The sequence below is a fragment of the Schistocerca serialis genome, chromosome 5, assembly GCF_023864345.2.
Source record: "Schistocerca serialis cubense isolate TAMUIC-IGC-003099 chromosome 5, iqSchSeri2.2, whole genome shotgun sequence".
NCBI lineage: Eukaryota > Metazoa > Arthropoda > Insecta > Orthoptera > Acrididae > Schistocerca > Schistocerca serialis.
Genome location: NC_064642.1, coordinates 465,697,620 through 465,710,462, shown reverse-complemented (window position 1 = coordinate 465,710,462; position 12,843 = coordinate 465,697,620). Strand labels below are relative to the sequence as shown.

Here is a 12,843-nt window from a genome sequence, read left to right as displayed (position 1 = left end):
AACCACTGGTCTGTACTGATCCATTCAAGGGACCTTTTTCCACTTTCCGAGTGTTCAATAGCTGTGGCAGTCCCTGTGCCGTGTGATATTCCGTGTGCAGAGGAAAACGTGTAAGACGACGAGTTCTGTAGTCTTCAGAAACGGTTTGCTGCGGCGTTATATACCTACTCACCATCGTTGACCGGCGCTGAACTGGTGAGTGAATTGTAAGCTTTGCTAGAACCTTCGGTAGTCGGCGGCGATCACATTCTTTAACCGATGTTGTCCGAATGGAGGTACCCACATTACTCTATTACCGCAGCAAGACGTGAAAATCGCAGTGCCTGCACGATCTTAGAGATGAATTGACCTGTGTGCTGATCATCCACGATCTGGTCTTGATCACATATCTCTCGTATTGCCCATGTTACACTCTACTGCCACGCCGATAGGCAGTACTTGGCCTGAGGACATCCCAGTTGGTTAAACGCTTAACTGTTCTATTCTACTGTGCCGACAAAAGATTTCTGTCTGCGATACTGCAGCTGAATCAAATTCGGTAGCTCACGAGTCTGAATTGTACAGGAAGAATCACCAATCTCCATACAAATAGTGAATGCCGTGAGGAAGTTCTTTTTCATTTTCAGGAAGGTGGACCAATTGAAAAGAAATGTCACTAACCAAAGAAGAACGGATTGACATTATTCTGTTGGCTGGGAACGGTACGCCATGTAGCACACACTCTCAGGGCAGCGCACAGAACGCAAATAACCTATGATACAGTGGCAAAACTTATCAAGAAATTGAAAAGAGCAGGTTCCGTTGCCAACTGGACTCACATTCCGGAGAACGACAGTTCAAATCGCCGACTGGCCATCCAGATTTATGTTTTCCAATATTTTCCTAATTTTCTCGTCGTGGTGGCTTCACGACATGTATGTGGGAGGAAGTAATACGTTATCTGACACTTACGGAAAGTGCTCTCTATGTCAATAGAAAATCTCTCCGTGACGTAATAAGCCTCCTTCGTAAGACTATCACTGTGTGTCGTTATGGAAGGGAGGCACATGGAATATAAACGCAAGTGTAACACCATATGACACCATTTCCACTAATAAGTGGCAATTGACTCCAAATAATGAAAACTGTGAATTCGTCAGCATGATTACTAAAAGCAATCCGATAAATTTCGGTTACACGATAAATTACACAAATCTAAGGGCTGTAATTTCGCCTACATACTTATGGATTGCAATTACGAATTACTTAAAATGGAATGTTCATATAGGTACTGTTTGGGTAAAGCAAACCAAAGACAGCGATTTATTGGCAGATCGCGTAGAAAGTGCAACAGATCTAGTAAAGAGGCTGCTTACGCCAAGCACGTCCTCCCTCTTCTGGAGTATTGCTCTGCGGTGTGGGATCCGCGTCAGATGGGATTGACGGAGGAGATCGAAGAAGTTCAAGGAAGGGCAGCTCTTTCTGTATTATTGCGAAAACAGGTGAAAGAGTGCCATGGACATGATACGTGAATTCGGGTGGCGATCATTAAAGCAAACGATTTTTCGGAGTGGCAGGATCTCCTCGTGAACTTTGAATCACCAACTTTCTTATGCGATTTCGAAAATGTCCTGTTGGCACCCATTTATATAGGGAGGAACGATCATCGTGATAAAATAAGATAAATCGGAGCTCGCACAGGAAGATTTAAGTGATCGTTTTTCCCTCACGCCGTTCGAGAACGGAACGGTAGATGAATATCTTGAAGGTGGTTCGAAAAATGCTCTGCCAGGCACTTAATTGTGAATTGCAGAATAATCATGTAAATGTAGGTGCAGATGAATAAAATGTAGACACCACGTTTACTCTTTGTATGGAGTCTTATGACTCACGCGGTAGATGAAATTGAATTCCACAGTGGCCCTTAGTACAGTCCAACAATGTCTTCAAATAGGTGATGCGGCTGCGGTTAACGGGTCGATATTTGTCTTACGGGTATTTAGTTGCGATTCCGGAGTAGGGACCGCAGACGGGACGGAGAGCGCGTGGGACAGTTCGACTCCAGACGCAGTCTCCAGCGGAGCGGCGTGAGGGCGGGCTGGAGACGCGACACCCCAAGGACACGGATCAGGCCGCCTCCACGTGCCGTCACGCCGCCGCCGCTCGCCGTCTGCAGATTCCGTCGGCCGTGACGCTGACGTCCACACCAGCAGCCACCACTCCGCAACTTCTCCGTGCAGCGCGTGTGAAATCCGTTCCGAGGCTTCGTTCCCTCGTGAACAGCCAGTGTTTCTCATCTAGCGGAGGACAGCCTTTCTCATCTCAAAATGTGGCACAACGTTCAAACAATTCGTTCTCTCCTTTCCTCGGTAGTCATGCAGTCGGAAAGAATAACACGGGGCGCTTTCATCTCGAACTCATCGGTGAGGGCGAAAATAATTTCATGGCCACAGTTCATGCGTCAAGGAGACGAACAATGGTGTAGTACATTTTCTGATCAATGAGCTTCTGCCTATGTCTTTAGTTTCTTAAGAGATGACGACATACTCTGAGGAACTCACTGGATAGCGACATCCACATATAAAGATGGCGATAGTATAGCGTACACAAGGTATAAAAGGGCATTACTGACGGAGCTGACATTTGTACTCAGGTGATTCATGTGAAAAGGTTTCCAACGAGATTATGCCCGCGCGATTGGAAGTAACAGACTCTGAACGTTGGAGCTAGATGTGTGGGGACTTCCATTTCTGAGATCGTTAGGGAATTAAATATCCGAGATCTACAATGTCAAGAGTCTACCTAGAATACCAAATTTCAGGCACTACCTCTGACCATGGACTATACAGTGGCCGACGGCCTTCACTTAACGACCGAGAGCAGCGGCGTTTGCGTAGCGGTATTAGTGCTAATAAACAAACAACACTGCTTGAAATTACAGCAGAAATGAATGTGGGACGACTTCGAACATGTCCGTGAGGACAGTGAGGCGAAATATGGCATTAACTGACTCTCACAGCACGTCTGCTAACAGCACGACATCGCCTGCAGCCTCTCTCCTGGGCTCGTGATCATATCGGTTGGACTCTTAGACGACTGGAAAACCGTGGCCTGGTCAGATGAGTCCAGATATCAGCTAGGATGGTAAAGGTCGAATGTGGTACAGACTGCACGAAGTTCTGGACCCAAGCTTCAAGAAGCTACTGTGCAAGGTGGTGGTGGCTCCATAATGGTGTGGGCTTTTACATGGAATGGACAGGGTCCTCTGGTCTAACTGAACCGATCGTTGTCTGGAAATCGCTATATTCGGCTACTTGGAAACCATTTGCAACCATTCAACGATGGAACTTTTATGGATGACAATGCGCCATGTCACTGGACCACAGTTGTTCGCAGTTGATTTGAAGATCTTCTGGACAGTTCAATGGAATGGTTTGTTCACCCAGATCATCCAATCGAGAGCTCAATCCGCGCACGAAATTCTGCACTGGTAACACTTTCGCAGTTATGGACAGCTACAGAGGCGACACCCGATAGCTGAGTGGTCAGCGCGGCGGTCTGTCACGCCAAGGCTGGGTCGGAGATTTTCTCCGCTCAGGGACTGGGTGTTGTGTTGTTCTCATTCCATCATCATCAGTGGAAGGCAACGGGAAACCACCACTGGAATCACGTCCCTAGACGCTCATGCGGTGGACTACTCTGACAAGGCTTCTCCCATGACAAGACCTGCCCTAAGGCAGAACACAAAGTCCTATAGAGGCAGCATAGCTGACCATTTCTGCGGAGGGCTACCAGCGACTTGTTGAGTCCATGTCACGTCGAGATGCTGCACTACGCCGGGCTAAAGGAGATCCAACACGATATTAGCAGATGTCCCGTGACTTTTTTCACCTCAGTGTAAGGTAGTATTCTTTGTGATCCATTCGTCGAATCTGAATGTCAAGCCCAGAGACATGTTGAAGCTTTTCGGAAGAAGCAAGGAAGTAGCAAACTTCGAGCATCGGCCACATCCTTCACTAACTCAAACACAGGACTATACTCTTCACCCACCCAGCCCTGTCACCTAATTAACAGGCAGAAAAAAGACCAGTTCAGCTAGTGTCTAAATACGTTTCCAATTTGCTGGTTGTATTCTTATTATTTAAGCACTCGCAGAACTGTATTTATTTCTTCGATGAGTGTTTCTCTGCCTTAATAACTTCTTAATAAATAATTTTCATTTCGTATATTTTACAGATTTTCTTTAAGACACAACTCGTCTAGAAGAAGCGATCGGTTGATAGCATACACTCCGAGGCATCATAGAATAGTAAATTTGGCAATAAAGGGGAGTACGGGAAGTAAAAAAATGGTAAATACCGAGTACTCTTGGCTACAGTAACCAGGTTCGCGCGGATGTAGGTTGCAGTATTTATGGAGAGATGGGCAGACTAGCGGGAACAGATGCATCAAACCATTCTTCGGAATGAAGATCACAACAACAACACCGCTAGTCAGCAATGGTATAGGACCATAAATGTTTCCTTCCATTTCTGATAGTTTGTTTTCCTTTTTCTTGGGTAACTGGAGTCTGTTTGAAGCAGCCAAGTATTTGGTTCAAAATGCTAAGTGCCATAACAGTGTTCAGTAGCTTTTTATGTCTTTTTTCATTGAATCCATTTTTTTTGTGTTTATCAGAGCTCCTAGTTTTCAATATGATGGAGTTTTATTGACCGAAAGTCTTGAGAGCCCTTATTAATCGTACGGTGCAGTTGTCGACTGCAGTGGACAGTTGTTAATGTTGCTTCTGTGGAGTTTTTGGTCAGTCCAGATGCAGAAAACGCACGCGGGGCACAGGCACCATTAAGGAGTGGACTGGGCTTATTTGCAGCCTCAGAACTGATTAAAAACGCCAAAGTTGCGAAATCAACAGCTGCCCACTGCAGTGGAAAATTGGAACATGTGGTTAAGGTGCTATTTCGATGAAGTTCACCATTATGTTCAATGTCATTGCCACAACGATCAGTTTCTGAACTCTGAGCCACAGTTTTTCACATTCTCGGTCCCGCCCCGCTAACTGGCGTCACCGTAAACTGCTTTTCGCAGAGCGTGGGCGTGGGTATGAAGACAACTAACTAGGAGCTGAAGGTGATCATTGAAGAAGAGACTGTCTGAAATCAAGACTGGGCATAAATTTGATACACAGTGGACTAGTGATTCTGGTATATTCGTATCTGTGGGCTCGCGTACAGTGAGCCGCGTAATATGAAAGGGAACGAGTTCGCACAGTGTTCCCGGCGAAGTCGAACGCTGTGCGCCGGAGCGACTGCTCGGAGCCAAGTCGGCGACCTTTGCTTCTGGGAACTGGGTGCGGAGTTTCTGAATGGGACGTGGCTGAGTCACCCTCTTACGCAAAGCCGCGTCATACCGGCTGGCACTAGCCCCCTAGCGTGCACGCTCAAGGCGAGGTAAACACGTATCCTCGCACTCGCCTGATAGGCAACCCGCTAACGCTGCAGGCTCTCATTTGGCTGCGAGAGTGCAGACCCAGTGTTACAAGTGCCGTGCAAGGCGGAAGCCGGCTGTGTGACGCGTTCTGCGCAGATAGAGAGAGAGAGAGAGAGAGAGACGGAGAGTACTCAGCTTGTCGCTTTTCCATACCAAGCGTTCCAGCCGTTGCCTAATCTCGTTAACTGACTACGATAGGGTGGGCGCACATTGAGGAACTGATTCTACTAATGACTCTTCCTAGAACAATTAAATGCACAAAAAGCTATCGCTGTCGCTTCTACATCTACATCTACGCACAAACTCCTCAAAGCACCATACGGAGCGCGGTGGAGGACACACCTTTACCACTGCTAGTCATTTTCTTTGCTGTTTCACCCGCAAATGAAGCGAGGGAAAACCGATTGTCTTCGCATCCCTTACACTAAAAGTACATTGGTGGCAAGAGAACCGTTCTGCTCTCACCCGCCAAAGCCGGTTCTCTAAATTTTCTCAATACTGTTTCGCGAAAAAAATCGCTCCAGGACTTCCCACTTGAGTTTACGAAGCATCTCCGTAATACCTGCGTGTGGATCGAACATACCACTAACAAATCTAGCAACACGTCTGTGAATTGCTTCAAAGTGTCTGACTTAATCCGACTCGTTACAGATCCCAAATACTCGAGCAGTACCCAAGAATGGGTCGCACTAGTGTTCTAAACGCGATCTGCTTTTATAGGTGAGCTACACTTCCCTAAAAGTCTCCCAATAAATCAAAGCCGATCATTTGCCTTCTCTACTACCGATATTCCGTGCCCATTCCATGTTATATCGTTTTGCAACGTTACGACTAGGTACTTAATCGACGGAATTGTGTCTGGCATTGCACCAGTAATGCTTTATTTAGAACATTACGGTTTTTTTCCCTACTTATTTTCATTACCTTGCATTTTTCTATGCTTAAAGCAAGGTGTCATTCATCACATCAAACAGAAATTTTGCCTACGTCATCCTGCACATTCCTACAGCCACTCGTCGACGACTTTCCTGTACACCACTGCGTCGTCAGCGAACAGTTGTAGACTGCTGCCCGCTCTATCCGTCAGGTCATTTATGTACTTAAAGTACAAGAACAGTGCTATCACACTTCCTGGGGCAATCCTGACGTTATCCTTGTCTATGATGAACGCTGGTCGTCGACGACAATGTTTTGCGTTCCAGTCGCTCACATATCTGGGAATCTACTCAGTCTGCTCGTACTGCGGTTGAAGTCCGCAGTGGAGCACTGTGTTAAACGCCTGTTGCCCCTCATCCATGGTTTGTAGAATATCGTACGAGAAAAGGACAAGCCTAGTTTCGCTTAATGAACTCCATTATGCCTAAGTACTCTCACATTACCTAAACTAACATAAAAATCACTGCTACATGTTCTACTCTGACCACGAAGGACACACTGTTGTCAGATGCAGCGTAATGCCACCGTTGGCTGAAGCGTCACGTGGTACACTGCTCCATGTAACTAGCTGCTGTTGCTCATCGCCCCAACACCCACCTTCCCACTTGCAAGTGACTTACAGTGGAGAAGTGCAGTTCGATCTCTGACGACAGCCATCCGCAAACTCTGCCCGAAGACAGATGACTTTGAAATCGATTTCATCTCTTTCCCAGTGATTTAGCTGACAAGTCATGTGGAATAGCAATTTTATTTAGTTGTTTACATAACGATGGGCGCAGCCACAACTAGCGAACTAGGATACTGATTTGGTATTTATTATATTTACATGTGTAAAAATGTCATGCAGTTTACGGTTTCAATGGTATTAGGAGGGCAACAAACTCTGTCCATTAAAATATGTAAATAATGTAAATAGTAATACTTACATGTGTAAAAATGTCACCGCAGTTTATGGTTTGGATGGTATTAGGGGTACAAAAAACTCGTCCATGAAAATATGTAAATAAAGAAATAACACACTTTGCTGTTCTTAGTTGTTCATCACTGAATACATTTGTTGAATGTTAAGGTTTTGAATGATATGCGTGGACGAGAGAGAAATACAACTATCATGCCAACTGGCGAGCACCATGTTGGACCATGGCAAGGATGATTGAGGTAAGCTACTCGCTGATTCGATCTGGGGTAGCTAACTTACATTAGATATTTCAGTACAAATTTCTGTGTGTATTATGTTTTGATCGTGCCGATTAATGTTTGGAAGATCACAAATGGGTATTTCAACAACTTCTTTAAGAATATGTCGATTATAAATAGGCCCCTACTTTTTTCAATTGCAACTTCTTCTAGGTAAAAGCCAAAAATGACCAATGGAGAGCAAGTAAAGGCGAAACACTATCCCACATCCGTGTCAATTTTTGTTGGTAACAGCAACATGCGTTTGGCTTGGAGAATCAGTCTTATAACTGAGCACAAAACTGGGATGAGTACAAATCTACACCATTCGGGCAGCATATAGGTGTCTGACAGGACACAAGCTTCCACTGGTTAACAGATTCTTACGTGCTAGCTAATCCACTATAACTGATGCAGGGTGAAATGAAACAGTTGTAACACACCGTACGTGTTGTTGAGTGAAGTGGGGTCCGAATTCAGTTCTTGCCACATTGGGCAGTGTTTACGTGATTTAGTTAGATAACTTGAAGCTAATGCATTCCTTCAACAACACCGATGCTCAGTTTCGTATTGAGTTTATTGCACTGTTGAAAGTAACTAAATGTTTACTGTATAAAACTACAATATTTAAAGCTCAAAATTTAGACTATGTTTAGAATGCGCCATCAGAAATCCTTAATTTGCTTTGCAAATCCATGTGATTGAATTGTCTGAGTATAGTAGAATAGACGTTAGCAGGCGAATGGTGTTACGTCACCCAAGAGGTACTGCGTACACACGATTGCTACATTGTTTAAATGGCACACTTTGCCTGAAGCCCTGAACAGACCGTCGGTCGGCGCAATCCCACCCACGCAGCGGCTGGAATCCAGGTCGGAGAGTTTGCGTTTGCAGTTACCCGCGGGTAACTGCTATGTTCAGCGGGTAACTGCTACGTTTACAGAAGCTGCGACTGTTTGTTTACTGGCAGCCGCGTAAACAGACAGGGAGGTTCTTGACCATGAGCCAACATGTGTTTGCGCGGCTCCGCCTCTAGGAGAGCTATGGCGTCATAGCTTTATTTTCTCTAGAGCTTTCACGTGACCGCGGACAGCCTTCGTTTGGGTTGCAGGCACGCCGTGAGTTCAGCTGCACCGTAAGGCAAACGAGAGGTTGGACAGCGCACGAGATTCGTCATGTCGGTGGTGTTTCTCAGTCCGTCTTTCATGGGCTCTTCGTTCTGTCGAAGTACTTTATCTCCTTCATTTATCACTATCCGCTTCTGCTGGCCGCCAGATTTCTCAGTCTAGTCTTCCTCCAGATCGTAGTGTCGTAGTGAACTAGTCTCGTATTCGGAAGGACTTAGCTTCATATTTCGGACAATTTATGTCTGTTATCAATAATTTTCCTAAATCAGTTTAAACTATTTCCGAAATAACTTCATGAACGATAGTAGTTCTCGTTTTTCTTCTGCTCACATGAACTTTGCTCCATCTCTAACTAATAGCACGTTATTTTCGCCAAAAAAATTTCCACTTCAAAACGAACAGAAAAAACTGTTACGAGGTTTTGTTGGGTAGCATATCTCAGGGTGTATTCAGAGAACTTCAAAGAGCTGTTATACCATCTCATAGATTCGAGATGCAGCGCTGCAGTACGTCTTTCTAGCGTTTTTTTCTCGTAAGTAGCAGACTACATTCCTTTTTGGAAAATATGCTGGATTTTCCCCTCAGTACGCTGACGAGGATATTTTTGCCTTCAAAATAGTATAGCTCAGTGCCTCACAATAACCTTCAAAGAATTGTTATACCATCTTATAGATTCGAGATGCAGCATTGTAGTACATCTTTCTAACGTTTTTTTCTCGTAAGTAGCAGACTACGATCCTTTTTGGAAAATATGCCGGATTTTCCCCTCAGTTCACTGACGAGGATATTTTTGCCTTCAAAATAGTATAGCTCAGCGCCTCACAATAAGTGCAGACCACAAAAGAAACACCCTCGCTTTGCTTCCTAGTAGGACCTTCCATTTTTCCTGTCACTTGAGGCTTCTATCACGTCTCGTAGTGTTTGTTATGTGAAAAATACCAAATAGCACAATGGTAAGGAGTCCACGTACAATGTTAAGTCACTTCTGTGGCGGAACGAAGCAAACGGTATACAACCTCTAAGAGGACTATGGAGAAGAAGGCGCTGCTGTAATGAAATCAACCTTCGGGTAGGGATTTTAGAGGATAAGTCTCTGGAATCGTAAATCTTTTTTAACATTCCATTTGTTTGTCGCATATTTGCTCGTAATTTTAAGGATAAATTGGCATTATGACTACCGGAAAATAAAATTTGTGATAACTTTAATGGTGGAAAATACGAAACGAATTGGTTGCATCCGGTTGCTCTTGATAACAGCCTTTCAGTCATGTTCCAGGAAATAACACGCTATCTGTCCGTGTTGTGGGTGTGGTCTACGGCATTGGCAATACAGGCTCTATTCCGCTCGATAACAAGGTGCTCTGTACACGAGAAATCTCTCCATACGACAGCTGGTTTAAGATTTCAGAATCCGCAACAAAGCTAAAGAAACCATTAATAGGAACAAGTACTCTGTTTCTTCTTTGAAAGACTACTGTGAATCATCTGCCTGCTTTAGTAGCCCGTTTTTTCACTCTCTTTCTTGCCATGGCATAAACACAGACCCATAAAAATAATGTAATATAGGTTAATGGATTACTAGCTGCTGTCTTTACATGGCGATGTTAGCTTGTCGTCCCTGGATAACAGCAAGATTTGAAGAAGAATAAGCAACAAGATGGTACTACTTAATAATGAAGTAGAGACTAACTCGTCAGAGAATATCGGAAACATGAGGAAAGACCATAAGTGTGTGATTACACATTATTTTGGACACTGTAGGTTCATGGTGGGCACTAGACACGTTAGTGAAGCCGAGTGTCGCAGTTAGAAGACGAAAAGAACGATTTGACATCACAACTACGTTGTGGTCGTCAGAGCATGATTCTTGCGCAGAAAGACACAGCTGCAAAAGAGGTAAAGGCATTCACGTTATTGAACGAACCATTGTAGAATTCGTCAAAAATAGCTATGAAAACTCCATAAATGTCCTCACTATGGATGGCTGCACATGAATGTGAAGGCCGGAACGCCGGCCCGAGTGGCCGAGCGGTTCTAGGCGCTACAGTCTGGAACCGCGCGACCGTTCCGGTCGCAGGTTCGAATCCTGCCTCGGGCATGGATGTGTGTGATGGTTAGTTAGGTTTAAGTAGTTCTAAGTTCTAGGCAACTGATGACCTCAGTTGTTAAGTCCCATTGTGCTCAGAGCCTTTTTTTTGTCTTGTTTCGGAACGAGATTCGGTTATCGTAACCAAATCGCAAATAGGACTAAGCAAACAGTCTATGTTTTTGTCAAACTCGATATCCTTTTTGGGATATTTACGTAAAATTGTGAGACGTCATGGTAATAATTTTGTGTCCAAGAGTACATTTAAAGTTCATAACTGCACTCTTCCTACAAGTGAATCAGGCATCAGTTATGGAAGCCATCAGTAACGAGTTTAAGAGGCTCAGTTATAAGCTCAAGCATTATTTTTGCGAACTATGAAAAGACGCTCTGCGTTCATTTCGAAGGATTCTGATAACGTAAATAATCTAGAAAAATGAAGAAATCCTGTTATAGTGAAGCAGAGAAAATGGAATAATAGAAACTGGAAGCTTCTAAAAGTGACGAAGTGCACTGGTACAAAAAAAAAATAATGTGTGAAATGTGAAAAGCTGATTCGTTTATCAGGAACAGATGAGAAAGCAGCCTGAGGTATACGATTATGATTGTGCTGATCCATTGAGGACAACGTAATATGTTAAGCAAGGGAGCAGTATAATAAAGTGAATAACAGGGTGGAACAGCCCTAACGTAGCATAAAGATTGCATCTGCACTTGGAAAATGTTTTCCTTGCGTACTATTCCACTATACTCTCTTTCAAAAGCCGAAATACATGAAAGGGAGGCAGTAGTTGAGAAACGATTAAGACAGCGCTCCCATATCGTCCAATGTGTACATAAAGAAAGCAATAACTGAAAGTAAGGAGAAATCTGGAAAAGAAATAGCAGCTGAGGTAGAAGAAATAAAACTTCAAAGTAGGTCTGTCAGAGAGGGCAAGGAGAAAGCAGTTTTACTAAATGAAGTCAGAGAGAGAGATACGCAAATATCAGTTGGTTATAGTTAAAGTGCAGCTACCAACAGAGTTACACTGTGGGCTGTAATTATCTTATGGCAGCGAAACTTGGTAGACATTCTAATGCATCAATGCGAAACCGATTTACGCTGTAAAAAAAATAAGTTCCAGTTTTGGCCACCAGTTGCAAATCTGACGCTGTACAGAATATCGTCGACATCCCTTGCGTTCATGTTGAACCACTTGTATAAACGGCGGTTAATAATAACATCAACGTTATGCCTTTCTCACTTGTTTGACCTTTCCATCCCACGTGCCTTTCCTAATCCATTATATATGGAAACATTTCTATACGCCTTTCTTGCATTCACAGCCCCAGGTTTGCACCTGGTGGCAAAAATTTGAATTAATTTTTTTGCAGCGTAAATCGGTTCCGCATTAACGCATTAGAATATGTATCAAGGTTTGCTGCCATACGATAAACACAACCCACACTGCTCTTTAATTATAACGACCCGGTGTGTACAGACTTGCGCAAGGTAGAGAGATGCAGCGAAACAGTTGTTCGAGTGGAGACCGCAACAACAACAACAACAACAACAACACATTCAGCTATTGACATTCGGAGCGAGGGGAAGAGCAGAGAGCAGGGGCGACTGGGGGGCCCCGCGTTGTTTCTGCAGCGCGGCCTTTGGACAGGCGGCAGCGGCTGTGAGGCAACGCCTGCCGGACGCTGTATTTTAAGCAGGAGTCGCGACGAGGCCTGTGGAACTGTTCCAGCCGGCGCGCCGGCGTGCCACGCACAGCTCGCCTCGCCTGTGCGAACTCTCCCGTTGGCATTCTGTCCCTACGTCGCGGCCGGTTCTTAAACATCGAGCCCAAGAAAGATGACATTTAGCATTTCTTACTCAGTGATGTTTAGGGTGCCTCCGACAACGAATTGATTTCAGACGAAACATTAGATTTGTAAGTAGGCTGTTTAGGTTTTTATGTTGGTAACGTCATGTAGCGCTCTATATGAAAATCACTGACTGTGCTGTGTGAAGGCTGTGGTTGGTTTGCATTGTTGGGGTAATATTCGCCATTGTAGTGTTGGGCA

At 44.5% G+C, this 12,843-nt stretch overlaps 1 protein-coding gene across 1 annotated transcript in view; it reads right to left on the bottom strand.

The window, feature by feature from the left end:
- Window positions 1-12,584, bottom strand: part of LOC126481997 (proton-coupled amino acid transporter-like protein pathetic) — a 64,149-nt gene extending 51,565 nt beyond the window's left edge. Inside the window, exon 1 of the mRNA XM_050105962.1 lies at window positions 12,402-12,584. Within this exon, the coding sequence (XP_049961919.1) occupies window positions 12,402-12,584 (183 nt within the window). The remainder of the gene's footprint in view (window positions 1-12,401) is intronic.
- Window positions 12,585-12,843: the final 259 nt, after the last annotated feature.